General features: G+C 39.6%; 1 protein-coding gene and 1 long non-coding RNA gene across 8 annotated transcripts in view; one reads left to right on the forward strand and one right to left on the reverse strand.

The window, feature by feature from the left end:
• Positions 1-3,477, forward strand: part of LOC118599503 — an 11,801-nt gene extending 8,324 nt beyond the window's left edge. The window contains exons 2-3 of the long non-coding RNA XR_004948885.1: positions 3,081-3,146; positions 3,345-3,477. This is a non-coding gene — a long non-coding RNA (uncharacterized LOC118599503). The remainder of the gene's footprint in view (positions 1-3,080; positions 3,147-3,344) is intronic.
• The window catches only part of LOC112149133 (WD repeat-containing protein 64), a 39,047-nt gene continuing 24,930 nt past the window's right edge, over positions 3,290-17,406 (reverse strand). For 6 of the 7 annotated variants that reach the window (XM_036214762.1, XM_024276618.2, XM_024276619.2 and 3 more), the window contains 8 exons: positions 14,385-14,558; positions 13,843-13,926; positions 12,442-12,534; positions 12,192-12,363; positions 6,349-6,516; positions 4,786-4,934; positions 3,965-4,207; positions 3,290-3,450 (listed from right to left, as the gene is read on the reverse strand). In XM_036214762.1, the coding sequence (XP_036070655.1) occupies positions 3,989-4,207; positions 4,786-4,934; positions 6,349-6,516; positions 12,192-12,363; positions 12,442-12,534; positions 13,843-13,926; positions 14,385-14,558 (1,059 nt within the window). In that variant the 3' untranslated portion in view covers positions 3,290-3,450; positions 3,965-3,988. The remainder of the gene's footprint in view (positions 3,451-3,964; positions 4,208-4,785; positions 4,935-6,348; positions 6,517-12,191; positions 12,364-12,441; positions 12,535-13,842; positions 13,927-14,384; positions 14,559-17,406) is intronic. The other variant, XM_024276617.2, reaches the window with a different exon arrangement.

Here is a 17,406-nt window from a genome sequence, read left to right on the forward strand (position 1 = left end):
CACAAGAGGCTCACTCCCTGACAACAGTCCCACCCACAACTCAGAGGTGAATTTCTAAAGGAAACTATGCCTATGTCCAAATTCCTTCCTTCTCACTGTAGTGCACTATATAATGCATTTACCATTTTGTAGTGCTGTCCGAATCTATAATTATATATTTCCCAGAAGTCAATGCAAAAAAACAGTCCATTGATGTGCACTACATTAGTGAATATAGACCACAATGGATTGCGTTTAAACAATTTTTAAAATTGCTTCAATGTCTTTTTTTAATAAACCATCAACATTTTCATCATCAGAACAAATATGTCATAAAATGATCATTTTGATTAGATTTTCCCTTCATGAAATCTGCAGTTTAGAAAATAGAAATAGTAAATCATGGAGACTGCTTTACTCTTTTACTGTTAAAGGTTGCCAACCCCTGCCTTAGATGTGTGGGGAAACAGACTGAAGCATCCTTGATGGTTACCACTAAAACAGCATGTGTTGTTTGTATAGTTATTAGGCTAAGGTTTCATTACTAATAAAACACTTAGCACAGTATAACATTGTTTGCATACTGGCTGATTATTTTTAATTTTTCATCATTAAAAGAGAAACTAGAATTGAGTTTGTTCCATATTATTGTAGTATAATAATTGACTGAGATCTCTGTTAATATCTCTCACTGTCTCCGACCAATTTCACACAATGACGCCTTTATGCCCGTGTTTGTGGTATTTAACAAAGAAACACTGATTGGCTCAATGGGACTGTTGTAATTAAAAGGTCAAAATTTTAATTTCTGAATGGTATTAACGGCTACACCACGGGTTCAGTGTTGATGAAAATTGGAGAGATGATGCTTCTTGTTGCTAAGGGGGGGGGGGCAACCTATTCATCTGAGGATTAAATGTGCGGCTGCCTCAGATGACGGCGTGGGTGTCTGCCTGATGCTGCGTGCACAGGCACAGAACGTGCATGGATGCACTCTCGCTAGAGCTCATGGGGTCAGAGAGCCGATGTGGTTGATTATACTGATTGGTTAGGAAATGCGTAATTACTGTATTTATTAGTGAAGCCTGAATTCTTTAGGCGGCGCTGACGTCTGCAGGAAAAAGTCACAGAGCGCTCGATTGCTCAGACCAAGTGAACCTGAAACCCAAAGAACAAAAAGTGCTGCAAACATCTTCTCTGCACAGAAACAAAACTGGATGATAGCGATGCTGCTGGATGGGGCCCTTGCTGTGGTTAATTTGACTGTTTCATAATAAGTACAAGGTAAAGTTGAGTGAAGCACAGGTGGAAACGGGCTGTAAAAATGGGTAAACTTGTAAAGGGGACACACCAGGGGGCCAGCATGAAATAGGAAGGTTGTAGACTGCTCAGTGAGTCCAAAGAGAGTAAAAACTAATATTGTGAGCGACAGGTCAAAGCAAGCATAAAGTAAGGGTGAAATTGGTGAGATGAAGACATGTTGTACTGGTTTTTCTTTTGCTGCATTTACACCGGACGCAGTTCGGGCGGCAGGGGCGTTGAGTTTTAAGGTCGATGTACAGACACGATCTGAGGTCAGCGGGGGGATTTGACTTGAGCATGGCAAGGTTAGCGTGGCACGTCAACCAATCAGGGACTCAGCGTGAAGTTTTCTGTGACTCGATTAAAGGGTTGAAAAAAATCCAATATGGCTCCTTAATGCTGGGATTTTCGCACAGAACTTCCTTTCATTTTCTTAACCCACTGGGGCCGCAAGATTGCCGGAGACTGTTGGGCGAAGGCGGGATACACCCTGGACAGGTCGCCAGCCTGTTACGGAACCCATTAAGCTAGAGTGCTAGCCAGCCGCCTAGTGGACAGCGTAGTGAGCTAGCAAGTTTCACTGCCCAGGATCGCTATGCAGGCCCATCAGCAGATGGAAAGCTGCCGCGGATGTCGTCGTAGAGGTCGTGATCGCTCTAACTCCATGGGTTTATGATGTTTTTCTTATTTTCATCGAGACAATAATAAAAAGATCCTCCACTTTTATTCTTCCCCTCTCGGGTTGATTCAGAATCACCCATGTTTTCCATGATGTGGCAATGATTGAAGTCCAGAAAATCTTTGGTGGTTGATCCGCGGCCGGGGCATCAAGGCGTCAGAATCGCGTACGGGGTGAATGCAGCAAATGAGGAAATCAGACAATTAGATTGTAGTTTGTGTGGGCATCCTATGAACACTTAGATATTGTATGCACACCACCTTCATGTGGCATTCAGGGTCATTCAGGGAGCAGTACCCACACTTTAATGACAGGCGGGAAAGCAAAAACCCAACTTCACCACAATGTAAAAATGAAAAAAAAAAATTATCAAACTAATTTAGTGTCTCATCTTCTCTCTCGTTTGTGAAGCTTGCACCACGCTCTTGCATCAAAGCTCTCATCTCTGCAACAAACCGATTGGCTGTTTCCAGTCACATGGATCACGTCAGCTGAAAAATGTGTACCCTTTTCAAAATAAAAGCCAGTCAACTTGTAAAACAAGTTTAAAAAGTTAAGAATTTCCCTTTATTTATCTAACTTAAAGCAAAACAAAATACCGTGAATTTTGAACCTTCAATCCAGAGATCCCCAAACTACGGCCCGCGGCCTGTGGCCTGTCTCCACATTTGGCCCGGCCCCCACACAGTATCAGAGAAGCATATATTTTTTTTATTAGGCTTAAGCGTTTTTAGTTATCAATTTCAGCATCTTCAGCTATCAGCATTAGCATCTTCAGCGGCAACATTTAGCTTACAGCATTCACATTAGAATTATTGCTAATAATGCTATACACAGTATGTAGTTTTTAAAACGTTTTTGTATTATTTTTTTCTATGAAAATTACAGAAATGAATAATTTAAGTTTGGCGATGCGTGGCTTTCTGGAAAACCGTAAATGTTTACGTTTAGGCTGTGATTGTTACACTTTTCTGTTAGCCTACAAACCAATCACTATTTTTTTAAAAGGGCTTTTCTTTTTCAAAAGCAAAAGTTGAAAAAAGACAAATAAAACGCTGCATTTTGACAGATGAGTATTGCTCTTTACTAAAACCCTCCCTGCTTTTTTCCTTTTTGCCAGAATCCTGCTGTCCTTCTTTGTCATTGCTTCTTGGGTTATCTGTGTCTTCACTTTCCTCTCCTGCAGGTAAAACGCATTTGTTCTCTTTGAAAACGACTGGGTTGCTTTTAATGACTTTCAGCTGCAGTCCAAAGCATCATCACATGGCACAGCTTCACACTTCTTAAGCTAAACTCAAGTTTCAATGCATTTCATAATCTTCTAATGTGATCTATTTGAAGTATTTTATTTAGTGGTTTCTTCTCCCTCCGCTTTGTGCTGCAGTAAACAGCTCCACCGCTGCGTTGCCGTGGTAACCTTCTAACAGTTTGTGCTTTGGACCTGCCTGAGCCTGCCAGTGGATCACAGAGGAGAAAGACCTGCTGCTGACCTGCAGCAGAGAAGAAATATCAAAACGTCGAGAGCTTCATCAAATTAGTGCTAACAGGAGAAACTGCAGATTTTTTTTTTGCAACAGCTCAGTAATATACGCTCCTGAAGCTGCAGCTAGACAGGAAAAACATAATTAGCTTTTTGAGGGTAATGATACATAAAGGAGGGTTGCACGGTGGTGTAGTGGTTAGAACTCTGGTTTTAGTGAAAAGGCCCAGGCTCAATTCCCATTTGGGTTTCTCCAGACACTCACAGAATATACTTGATAGACCATTGTGACCCTACATAGTTTCTAGGTGTGAGTTTGTGTGTAGTTGAGTGGCTCTGTGATGGACTGGTGTACCAACCTTCACCTAACAGTAGCTTGGATAGGCCCCAGCAACCCTTTGACCCCAAAAGGGATAAAGCGGGTTAAAAAATGGATGAATACAAGAAGTAAAGCTTTAACTATTAAGATAATTTTTCTTTTTTAATTTCAAATGTTTATAAAAATACATATTTTATCTATTCACCTGCATACGTGTCTAAACTGACTTTTATGCAGCACAGAATTCAGTGTGTCCGTGGCTGATGCTCCTCTTCTTCTCCTCCTTGGTGCTCTCCAGCAGGAGGAGACGGCTGTTGAACGAAAGGAGGAGGTGCTGGCGCTCTTCTCTGAGAAACAGGACTGTGTGCGTGTCCTCCTGCACCTTTGGAAACACACCGGCTAGGCGCTGCACACACAGCCTGCTGGACACGTCCCACAGACACAGGACCTGGATTAAAAATGACATGAATCCACACAGGGAGATCCAAAAGCAATCACAAGGCGACTTAAACAAGACTGTTAAGAAAAGTATCTTAACTCCAAAACAAATCAAAGAGTTATTTTTGCAGCTGTCACTATGCTGAATATTAGTCAAACTTAATTACAAAAGCCCTTGCATATTGTTTCACTGCAGATTACATGATGTTTGAAGCTGTTTGAGAAACTCTGTCAGGAAAAAATTGAGGTAAAGCCTTCAGAGTTTTTTGCTTTGGCAGATGGTGTCTAAGCGGAGGACAGATGGAGCCAAAACCAGCTCTAAAATATTAATTATTTTTAAAAAAAAGAGTCAAGGAGAAGGCGAGCATGCAGAGCATGGCAGCAGGGAGAAGAGCGGCGTTCTCTCCGCTCGAGAGACGACAAGCTAAGTCTGATAAAACAACAGTTCTTTTAAAGGCATCAGACTGAAACAGGCCACCACTTATCTGCACCATGCCTTCATTACTTTGTTAATTACAACCAAAAGTAACAATTAAAACCACATTTAAGAGCTCTTAGTCTTTACATTTAGATGCACATTTACATTACCTTGTCTTTGGAGTAGCTGAGCAGCTGATCCTTTGTCTGCATGAAGCGGACTGCAGTTACAGCATTCGTGTGTCCAGCAAGAGCACATACCGGCTCAGAGGTCACATACGGGTTCCACAGTAAGACCTGGTCATCCAAACCTGCTGTAGCTGCAACCAACAAACAGATCTCAGGTCAACATTTATTCATAGAAAAATTGTGAATGGTTCCAACCCTAAAGACAGTGTCGATAGTCTCTGTTGAACTGTAGTGGCTCTGATTTGGTCTTGATTTTGAGGTTGTATTTTTTTCTTATTGGCTGCAGAACCAGTACATTACACGAGTATAATGTCGAACTATTATTGCCTGTCCTTTGCTTTTTTCTCCATCTTTATATTGCAGTTCGCCTTTCGCTGTTTTAATGTATTGCTTTTTTTTCTGTGTAATTTTTCACGTTTTTGTGCATTCTGCATCCTGATTGGCTGTAAACCTTATCAATCAATCTCCTGTGTGCCAATTCTTCTGCGTTCATTCAGCCTGCCAAATCTACATAAATCTTCAATCGCGATCAGGTCGTTGTTTTCATTCTATAATACTGGACTTACTTTTCTAAAAAGATTTTAATTTGAGAGTTTAAACAAAGGAGAAAAATGTAAAATTTGGTGCTGGATTGATAAAATTGATTAATCGATTTGAATATAAATATATATTTGAATAATCAAGCTATAAAAATAGAGATAATTTAGCATATGAGGCTATAGTCTGCTAGCTTGATGCCAACGTATAATGGAATTTCCTATAGGACGGCTAATGCTAACGCTCGGAAAACCTAACCTTACATTGTTGACTAAATTAACAGCTTTATAAGCTCACAGGCATGATTTTTTCAAAGTCTTTTAAGGAAACATTTTTAAAGTAACCATTTGCGGTCTAAATGAAACGATTTTTGTTTATTCTTTGCTTATTCTTCTTGAAAAAAAAGTGTACTTCTATAGCATGAGCTCCACCTAGTGGCCAAGTTGAAACACCCTCCAGGAGAAGCAGAACAATATTAATGATCTGAATATGGTTGGAAGAGCTTCTCCATGTAACACGGCATGGTATTACCAATCTAATTGTTCATTAACTGTATCAAGTAAATATAAATATATTCATATATACACATATCTATATGTAGAACAAATGTATTGGAATCCAATTGATCCAGGTTCTGGTTAACAAATTGAATCAATTCTGGAAATCATGATCAATACCCAGCCCTAGTAAAATTGTTTGTCTGTTTGAGAAAAGTCCATAAAACATGCAGTGAGGACTTTTACAGCTTTGAAACATCTCAAGCTTTTCGCATGTTGCCGATTTCGCCAGTGGTCCGTGTTATTGTACAATCCAAAAAGAACACTGCCATGTAGTCGAGTTTAAAGAGTTTTCTGTTGTTCAATCTCTAAGGTACAAGAATAAACATCAAAAGTACTTTGAGGTAAAACATGAACCAATTTATTAAAGATATGTCCAAATTAAACATTTTTTTTTTATCTTCGTACCTACACAATAAACAATACGATTTGATTTGAGAATTCTGCCTACCTATCAGATTCCGTTCACAGAGGTAATCTATGTCCCTCACACCTCTTTGCGTAACGTATGTTGTAACACGCATCTTTCCACCGTCCTCGTCTCTCCAACCAATCACCATGCTGCTCTGCGGTCTGGTGCAGCACGACACGAAAGCCCTGAGGGAAGCCAGGTAACGCACTGTGGGAGACAGCAGAGTCACAAAAGAAGCTAAAACAAGAGACATAATGAGAAAAGCAGCAGTGAGGACAGAAACACAAGCATGCACTGAAAAACAGTAAAGGCTTGATAAAAAAAGTGCAGCATTGATTTTGGGACTCAGAGACATCTAAGTTGATGTCTCATAGTTACTGTTTTTTCCGCACTATCCTACAAAAGCACACTAATAACCCTTGGTTTATTTATTTATTCAAAATAAAAGACAGTGAGACGTATTATTAATTATTCATAGATTAATTCTGTTTGTGATTAGTGATGTCAAAACGATTTTGAGAGTTGCACTGTCAAAATAGTTGGTTGGGGGTAATTGTGAGTACGCTAACGCAGCTATCATGTAGTAGCAGTGTTGGACAGGTTATGTTTTGTCTCTTTTAACTGTTACTAACAAGTTAGCTTAGTCACAGTATTGTTTGTTTTACGGGAATCAGTCCATTCTTTTATGTGTTGCAGACAAAGTTGGGAATTACTTGTGTTGTGAATACGCTAACATGGCTAAAGCTTCTAATGTAGCTAAACATGTGGCATATCAGAAGCAAATTCTAGAGTTACTGTGAAGGCAGTTAAACAAATCTGAGTAACTGAAGGACTTATATCTGACTCTTGTCTTGTTTAATGCACCTTGTAGTAATATATAGCCTCGCTTCCACTGAGTGGTTTGTTTTCATGCGTAGTGTAGACCGCTAGCGTGTCGTTGTGTCATTGTAATACGACGACTAGACAAGCAACAACAATGGAGGTCATCCAGTAGCTTGTCTTTTTATCATTTTACTTTTAGTTCATCGTCAATAACAGAAATTTAATGTTGTTTGAAAGAAGATTGTGGGAAACTAAGAAGAATACCACTGTAAAAATCTTAAAAAATGCTAGCTTAAATGAGCGCTTTATTTGTGCTTTCTAATGTCGTCATCACTTTCTCCCAATCAATGGGTGGCTACAGCGGTTCCGCCCTAACCGTTCCTCTTTCCAATTAACGTGTGTGGGTCCTCCGAGAGGTTCGGTACCGCATAATGGATTGATTTTAAAATGGAAACGCTTAAAATACCGTACTGTACCGTACTTAACTGCTCCGCGGAAACGAGAAATTTAAAATAGCCCATTCGTTGATGGTGTGCGTGACAATTTGGTGCACAAGAACAGTTATTCTTTAATGTTTAAAATTGTTTCTGATCTCAGGCCATCAATTATTCAGTCCAATTGAGTTTTTTATTTTTTGCATATTTAAATAATCATACAAACTTTAAAAAAAGTTAATTTAATAACCAAATAGTGCCATGAAGACAAGCCCACATGATGGTGTGGCCACGACCGTGCTTTACAATGAAAATTAAGGGATGCCAGGTAATCTCAATCTCCAAAATATTAAACCTAATTTCCACATGCCTTACATTATTTGAATCTTAGAATTATTTTAAAATAGATTGCTTAAATATTTCCCTAAATATGTTTGTATTTTTAACCGAACTCCATGATAAATGTGCAATGAAATGAAATGTGCAACATTTTGCTTCAGTTCATCAAAAGGTGCTTCATAAGAACAGTTTCATCAATGCACGCAAAGTCTGTTTTTTATATTACAACACCTTTGTTGTTTCTTTGATGCTGTAGATAAACAGATGTAGAATGATGTGGAAAATCTATTTGAAGACATAAAAACTGGAAAAACTTTCTATTTGCTCCTTATTTGTGTTTGCAAACTTAGTTCATTAGAAGAAAGAGTAAAAAAGGTTGTAATTTAAATGAACTAAAACCCCACTTTGAAGTAAAGGCACAGCAGAAACTAACTTAAACTTCTTTCCGATTCAGAAATGTCTATGCGTTCCGGCACGGCATTGTTTCCACATTCCCTTTCTTTGATTAAAAATCCTCAATCCCTGCTGAGGCCAAAATCAAAGCATCAAAGGAAGGAAGGATTCTCGCTAAGTGTGCAGTGACCGCAGCGCTGCTGCAGACTGAAGCGGCCAATTCACAGGCGCTCAGCACAGCATAGAAATAGGCAGTTTTCATTTGCTCACTGGCATTACAGAAAACGTAATAGATCTTGCATCACCATCTATCTCAATTAACACGCTGATTGAGGAGAGCTAAGTTGGACGGCACGCGTCTCCATTAGAAGCTGCTTAGCCTTCAAAGACTGCACAAATAGAGGCTGCGTGTGAGCTGGCATGTGACAGTCACAGGTCAAAGATCAGCCGCAAAGCCAGGGAAAATAATTACATCTGATTACTCTTCATACACCCCGTCTTTTTCCCCTCTCCTCCAATCAAAAGATGGAGTTTTTTCAGTAATGAGATTTTCCTTCTTTCACTCAAGTACACAAATCAGACTGTTTATAATGCAGAGACAGATACAGAACATCTGCTCGAGCCTCTTTTAGGCAGTTTTGAGGTTAATCAGGCTTTTAGTTAAAACAGAAGCTGCAGAAGACTCTGATTCTGTAGAACTTCTTTTCTACATATTTAGCCGTCCGTTGGTGTCAAAAACATGTTTTCTAACGTCGCCGTGTCTGTCCTTCCACGTTATTCCTGATTTCCTCTCCATTTCCTACTGTCTTCCCTCTCAGACCCCGCCCCCCTTTCCTTATGGTACCCTGAGAGCCTCAAGGTTTGGAGGTCTGCATAACCAGCCATGTCTAATGGTGCACAGCACACTCACACTACAGGGTAAGGAACTTCAAAGGAGCGGCACCAGCACCCCAGAGGTATGCAAACATACATCATTTTCTTCCTCACATGCCAAAACCCCGTACAGACAACCTGAACGTTAACATTTTACATCCGCACACAGTGGTGTATTCACCCCGTGTCTCCCGCCGTCTCCTCCCCGTCAACGTTTTTTCCCTCTTGCCCTTGTTCCCGCATTTGTTGTGCTTATTTACAGACTGTGCACTTTTTTTTTATTGTTTTCCCTTTTGAGCCGAGCCAATCTCAAAGCGCTGCCTCTGCTGAGTCATTATCAAACAGCGCGATAACTCTTCAGAGAGACACTGCTTGAATGATGCAATCGAGATAAAACTAAGCGTCCTTTTTGTTACCCTCGCTGAGCTGAAGTGGGAAATCTCGGCGGGCCAGGCATCGTGCCTCTGATGTTCCGCCGGCAGTCAAAAATCTGGCTGTAAAGCAAACGACTGAGGACTTCTGCAAGTGCGGCGGTGCGTGCGCGCACCGGTGACCCCCCCGAATGCACTTACAGCATGTTGCATAAGCAAACCGGGTGGCTCTCATCGCAGGTGTCAAGGGGAAAAGTGGGTGGGTGTCATCTCAGCCGCTCCTTCTGTGTCATTTGCTCTCACTTTGTTCCAGAGATCAAACCCACTTTGGACCCGAGGCTCTGGGTTCATGCAACGGAAGCTGGACCCATTAGCCAATCAGAAAGTCGATTACCAGAAATCAATCTTAGGTCATTCTGCTGGGTCTCTCAGCTGTGCACATCAGAGATGTGTGCTCATCATTCACCTGCCACGATTAGTTGTATACAGCTGTGGTCAAAAGTTTACATGATCATAATGTCATGGCTGTCTTGAGTTTCCAGTTATTTCTACAACTCGGATTTTTCTCTGATAGTGATTGGAAAAGAGACTTTAATGTAAAATAAAAAAAATTAAAAAAAATTAAAAAAAAATAAAAAAAAACAATCATGAAATTTGGTTCTTTTATGACTTTACCATTAACTGAAAATGTGACCAAATCCGATGGGTCAAAAATAAACATACAGCATTGCTAATATTCGGTTACATGTCCCTTTACCATTTTCATCACTTTTGGTAGACACCCACAAGCTTCTGGTTGAATGTTTGACCTTGACAGAATTGATGCAGTTCAGTTAAATTTGTTGGCTTTCTGACAGTTTTTTTTCATCAGTATTGTCCACAAGTTCTCAATGGGGTTTAAGTCAGGACTTCAGACCATTCTAATGCCTTAATTCTAGCCTGGTTTAACCATTTCACTACCCCTTTTGATGTGTTTAGGTCATTGTCCTGTTGGAACACATAATTTCACCCAAAGACCCAACCTTGGGGATGAGGATTTTTGGTTATCTTTGAGAATTCAAAGGTAATCTTCCTTCTTCGTTATCCTATTTACTCTCTGTAAAGCAAGACCCACAACATAATACTACCATCACCGTGCTTGAGGGGAAGCATGGTGTTTTGGGGGTTAAAAGCCTCATCTTTTCTCCTGAAAACATATTGCTGGACATTGTGGCCAAAGAGCTCAATTTTTGTTTTCTCTTCCTCACAGTTTTCCTTCATTTGGTTTTATCTTTACCATGTAATCAGCAGAAAACTTCAAACGAGTCTTAAGGTGCCGCTTTTGGAGCAGGGGGTTCCTTCTTGCACGGCAACCTCTCAGTCCATGGCGATGCTCAGCACACTGACAGCTGCGTTCCATCAGCTTCCAATTCTTGACAGATCTGATTTTTGGTGTTTCTTGGTTGATTCTTCACCCTTCTGACCAATTTTCTCCCAGCAGAGGGTGATAGATTGTGTTTTCTTCCTGATCATGCCAGTGACAAAACTTTATACTTACAAACAATTGTTTGCACTATTGGTCTTGGGACTTGCAGCTGTTTCGATAGCTCCAAGTGACTTAGCTGACTTGTTCAAGTCAATGATTTGCTTTTTCAGATCTGTCCTGAGCTAAGTTCACTTTCCCAATTGTAGCATTTGTGAGTGTGGGATTCCAATTAGCCCTATTTATTATGACCTCAGCGAAGCCACCAGTTGAAGTCACGCATAATTACTCACAAGAAGTTAAGAGGTCATAATTTGTAGCTCACTTCGTTGGAACAACGTTCTATGTCATGAGGATTGCTCGTAGCTAAAATAGACCAGACAGCGAAACAATCGCTTTACTGCGTGAACCAGCCGCGGAGGACCGCGGCGCTTCGCATCTGGTGTGAACAACACCATAGGTTAACAAGGGCGGCCTCTGTTCCGCAGAGCTTTGCAGCGCTTCTGCGTGATGTGGGAACCAGGCATGAGCCTCGCCCAGCTCCTATTTCCATGTCACAAATAAGCTCTTTTTCAAATGGCATTATTTCGTCTGCTCCTGATTACCGATATTTTGCATAACAAAATACTCAAAAATGTAATTTTGAGCTCAATGTTTTAAATATATCCTCCAAAAACTACCACAAGCACATGTTAAAAACGCAGTTTTAATGGGAGGGGGTTTAAGTTTAAAAAAAGTTTTAAAATGCTTCAAAAACTCAAAGGTGGAGGGCGACTTTTACATCAAAGTCAGGAGATTTTTGTCCAGAAGAAGAGGCAAAAAGTGTGCGATCGCTGTGCACACGAGTGGGAGAAAGCATGCGTTTGTGGTCTGTAGCTTCCATACATTTTACATTCTTCCTTGGCCCCATATGTACCTGCTTTGTGTATTGAAAGAATTGACATCTGAAGCACAATCAGTGGCTGGAAAACATATTGAAAGTGTATGTTTATAAAACTAACTCTGAAAAGGTCAGCAGCCACAAACTTTACTGGTACACATGTGTGTGCATTGAAAATTGCACTGGGTCTTGACCACAAAGAATGAGTCAGGACATCTAAAAAGTGCATTCCAGATTAGGAGAGCATTATACAGTCATCTGGGATTCACCAAATGGCAGGTTTGTGGCTGTTTTTGTGTGTGAAGCACCTTTTCTGACCCAGGCGGGCGCGTGGGCTTTGTGAGTCTCGATGCGACAGCAGGAATGTCTGCCTTTGACAAGCTGATCCCAGGGAACCATTTTTGCTGAGTAAGAGTCCAACTGCAGACTGCGGCTCTCAAACAGGGAGGTTTGAGCTGAGGTGAAATGCAATGCACTGACCTGATGAAAAGAGACCAGCAGAGTTGAATTCATTGTTAGGAACATCATTTAACAAATATATATATAAATGCGAGCCACCTGTCCTCCAGTGTCCCCTATGGTCAGGACAGCCTGGTCAGCATCACAGGGATCCACCCAGTAGTCCAGACACCAGGGGGCAAACCTCAAACCCTGCACAGAAATGCATGCATTGTAGTAAGTGCATTTATTAAATTCCTAAAAATGCAGTGTTATAATTAAAAATACTCTAATGAACTCTCACAAAAAAACTCAAAGTAACTTGGATTATATGAAGAGAAAATAGACTCATCACGATTTGCGCATGAGTAATTCTTGATTTGCGTGTTACTTTGGATTTGTGTGTAACTTTGAATTTGTGTGTGCATGATTCTGGATTTGTGTATCATTTTAGATTTGTGCATGCGTAATTCTTGATTAGTGCGTAACTTCAGATTTGTGTGTGCATCTTTCTTGATTTGTGCATAACTTTGGATTTATGTGTGCATAATTCTTTATTTCTTTGTAACTTTGGATTTGTGTGTGCATAATTCTGGATTTGTGTGTAACTTTAGATTTGAGCTTGCGTAATTTTTGATTAGTGGGTAACTTTGGATTTGTGTTGGTGCGTAATCATTGCTTAGTGCTTAACTTTAGATTTGTTTGTGCATAATCATTGATTTGTGCGTAACTTTAGATTCTAGTGTGCATAATTCTTGATTTGTGCGTAGATAATTCTTGATTTGTAACTCACGCTATATTTCGTGCATAAGTACAAAAAATTTGAAATGTAAAAAAATGAAAAATTCAATTCATCCATTTGGGGTGGCCGTGGTGCAGCGGTAGGGCGGTCGACTCCTGATCGGAAGATTGCAGATTTAATTCCCATCTTGCCCGCCCATGTGTCGAAGTGTCCTTGTTCAAGACACTGAACCCCAACTTGCCTCTGGTGGGAGGTTGGCGCCAGTGTTCAGCAGCAGAGCCACCACCAGTGTGTGAATGTGTGTGTGAATGGGTGAATGGGTCTGTGACTGTGAAGCGCTTTGGGCCCTCGAAGGAGGGTAGAAAGCGCTATACAAGTCTACGGTATTTACCATTTACATTCACAAAATAAAATTACAATAGTTTAAAACTAACTACACGCATAAAATTGTAAAAATTACGCACATATTGCTTGTTATGAACACACAAAACCACATTTATGCACTAATCTGGTGTCAGACTCTTTTCACGTTTCCAAGATTTGTCCGTAAGTGATGCCTTTAAAGATTTGTTGGTTATACTTGGTTATGGTTACAGTTGGTTTCAAGCTGCTGTAATTTTAAGTTGTGTCTGTGTAAATTGTATTTATTTTTTTAATTTTATAACTTTTGTTCATATGCACAAAATGTATTGTATGAGTCACAAATCAAGAATGATGGACGCACACATGGGGGTGAGTCTATTTTCTCTCCATAGAATCACGAGCTGCAGAGATGTTACCTGAAGTTTATACTTGCACGGAAAGTCTTGTTTGGATCTTATGTCATAGAAGCAAACCTCCTCACATGTGAAAGACACGGCAATCTGAGAATGAAAGACGAGTTTGTTGGAAACATCTCGCTCCATGAGGGGATTTGAAGATTATCTAGCAATTTACCAGCCTCATAATTAAAGTGTAATGTGTTTGATTTTCCTGGTGTCTTCTGTTTAAGAGAAAGTGAAAAGAAATCACAGAGCTGCAGATTAGAGAACTTCCAATTAATGACAAGTTATAGTAAAACTAGAAGCAAAACACAACGGCTTCATGTCTGCAGTGCAATCAAGCAGATCCAGTGATCAATAATTAATTAACTGAGGGGGATGAGGGTATCCCTCTGAGAATCCCAATATCTGTTCCAAAAACATTTTTTTGAAATTTGATTTTTTTTACTAGAAAGTCAACAAATTAGAGAATATCAGCAGATAAATCCGCACAAATGTGCCTAAACACACATAACAAAGAATATGAAAAGTCAGCTTTTGTGAAATTCAGATCTGAAAACCTTTTTCACGTTTTGCAGAAGCACCACATCTGTGACCCACAGGTCCCTGGATGCAACAGTGCTGTTTTTCAGGAGACATGTGCGAAGAAGAGACATGTCCTCTTCTTGCCACAGCACCACCTTTCCTCCTTTGCTAACAGTCAGATACTGGTCTGAACTCTGCAGGTACAACACCTGAGGAGAAAATCACAGAGGAGAAATAATGATTTATCAGACAATCACAGTGCAGACCTCATGCTGCTGTTTCAGACCCTCCTGCACTACAGTGGACATGATGCTTTGCTTCAGTAATAATGATAGAAAGTTGGCAAACTTAAGAAAAAAAGTATTCAACCTTAGATACAGAAAAGCCCTAGTCACATGCAGCCATGTGATAGTTGACTCTACACATGTGGGTTTTTATCATCCCGAGGCCCACAGAGGGTTGTAGACAGGTCCAGCTGCATCTTAAATAGAGCGCCTTAAGGACCACCTAAAGGAACGTCACGAAAATGGAATGTACTAGTGTTGTGAGTTGGCGTTTGTGAAGTACTTGTAAGAGTAATGCAAGTTGGGCGTACTCATGACGTATGGGTGATGCTGTCGTACAGCCCCATTTATAGAGATTAACAGACAAAAAAAGTTGATCTAGTGTTTGGTTACCCTATAAGAGTTCGTTACAACCTGTCGCCTGCAGCACACCCATAGGAAAAAAAATAAGGTACATGAACATTCTTACTTTGAGTGGTGAGCGATCTCAAAATGTTGAGTTGGCCACTTGTATGTCCCCATGCAGGTTTGTTAAATTTTTGCCTGCCAACATCCACCCATAAGGGTAGTTGTGACCTTACACTGGTCTGTCTGCGGTGCATCTCCGTTGCGTTGACAAAACAAATAGAATGTTCATTAATCAATCAGAGAGCTTACATTGTCTCTGTCATGTTAAAGTCTCTTTAGCTGTCATGCAAGTAGAAGTGTGGAATTTGTTTTACGTATTTGACCCGTCATCTGGGAGAGTGGTGACCTGCAGACACAGCCGCGGTCGGGAAACATTTGGAGGTTTAATCTCCCCAATCCAAATTCTTAATGCCGACTGTCAAGCGGGGAGGGATGGAGTCCCATTTTTAGAGTCTTTGGTATGATTCAGCCTGGATATCAAATCTGCGTTTGACGTCCGTCTCTCCACAACACAAGAATACAAGCTTTACGCAGGAGTTCTACATGTACAGCAATTCCAGTCCGTCGACGTGTCAATTTCACGGTATAAAGATGAAGAAATGAGATATAGGTCCAAGTTTCAAAATAAAAACTTCTGTTAACATTTTATAATAAGATTTAAGGTGACGTGTTCACATGATAAGCACGTTAACACAGTGGAAAACACCAACCTCTCTTTTTTGTCATGGATCTTGAAAGTTTAATTTTAAAAGTACAAAAATTATACATAATTTATGACATAATACATGCACTTTAGAAGAACGCAGTGAGGACATGGGCCCTGATTGTCAAAGTTTTGTTTTGGACGTTTATGACGAGGGGGTAGTGGGACAAACCACTCCTCCGGGAGCCAGAGAGATGCAACAAAGACAATGAGAAATAACTGACAGTCGTGAGACGGACTCCCCAGACAACACGATGTAGATGCACTCAAGATGGACCAACAGGAAATTCATGATTTTAGACATGTAACATATATTCTTAAAGAAAGATCAACACTATTTAGCTAATATCTACTAAGAAGATCCCACTATTTCACATGTTAATTATGTTCATTAGTTATTAAAATAAACCAGAAAAAAAGTAGAAAGAGTTGTTTTTGTTTGGAAGTATCGTGGGTTAAGTTATTTTTATATTTGTAGTTCATTTTTAATCTTTTCATTTGTAAAGCTGATTAAGTTACATGTTTTTAAGCCTAAAATACACGTTTGTGTGTTTTTTTAAAAGATCTTTAGACAATTATTTGAAACTAAAGAGTTTTTACAAGCCCAACATGTTTTTCCAACTATACTTCTTCTAACTTTTTATTTTAATCTGTGTTTTCTATTGTTGCTGGCAACTTCGCACTAATAAAACTAAACCCAGAGAAAGTCCATTAAACAAGAATTTCTCTCTAAATCTTTTGCTTATTGGCTGCAAGTGAATAAAATGGAGCAGACCGCATTATGTGCTGCAGCCAATAAAACAAGTAAAAATCAATGAGTTGCAAGATTTTATTAGCTGAACTGCAGGAACCAAACAGGGATCTGCAAAACAGGGATGTATCTGAGTGAGAGGCACTGCATATGTGATGAACGTGAGGGTTGTCGTTGGCATCAAGGTCAGAATTAGGACGACGCATTATCCTCCTCGCTTCAGCCAGAATTATAATGTCTTAAGTTGCCTTCAGAAACACTCAAGTTCCCTGATTAAACTCAGCAGCCGAGTCACTGATCCAACATGTTTTGAGCTCACCGTGCTTTAAAGAAACCCGATATCACAATGTAGTTGTACTTGATACAATTACTTGTTAAAGAAAAGCAGTGATCAGATTTTGGGGGTCTTTTGTTGAAAGGTTTTAGCCCTTTTTTCAGAGGTTGAAGTTTAAATTAATTGTATGAGACCCTAATGCTTTAAAACTTAATAAAGTGTGCATCTATTGAGACGCAGGCGTGTCGCATCTATTAAAAAAAATGTCATTGTTGTCTTATTTGGATATCTGTATTTCTCCACATTTACATATAACTTTTTAAGACAAATTCACCTTAAAATAAGTAATTTTATTTTTACTTTAAGATGATTATGGTCTAGAAATAAGAATAGATGGACTGTTTTAGTGCTTTAAATAGATACTTTTGGTGGAAAAAATACTATAAATATACTTATTTCAAGAATATTAAACTCTTATTTTAAGCACTATGCACTCATTTTTAGAATATTAAGCTCTTCTTTTAAGACACAAACGTGTCTTAAAATACATTTTCATAGCTTATTTCAAGATTTAATTTAGTCTTAAATGTGCAAGTCAAAAAATACTTGTTTTAAGAAATCTTACCAAGTCAAACTG

Source organism: Oryzias melastigma, linkage group LG13 (genome assembly GCF_002922805.2).
Source record: "Oryzias melastigma strain HK-1 linkage group LG13, ASM292280v2, whole genome shotgun sequence".
Taxonomy (NCBI): Eukaryota; Metazoa; Chordata; class Actinopteri; order Beloniformes; family Adrianichthyidae; genus Oryzias; species Oryzias melastigma.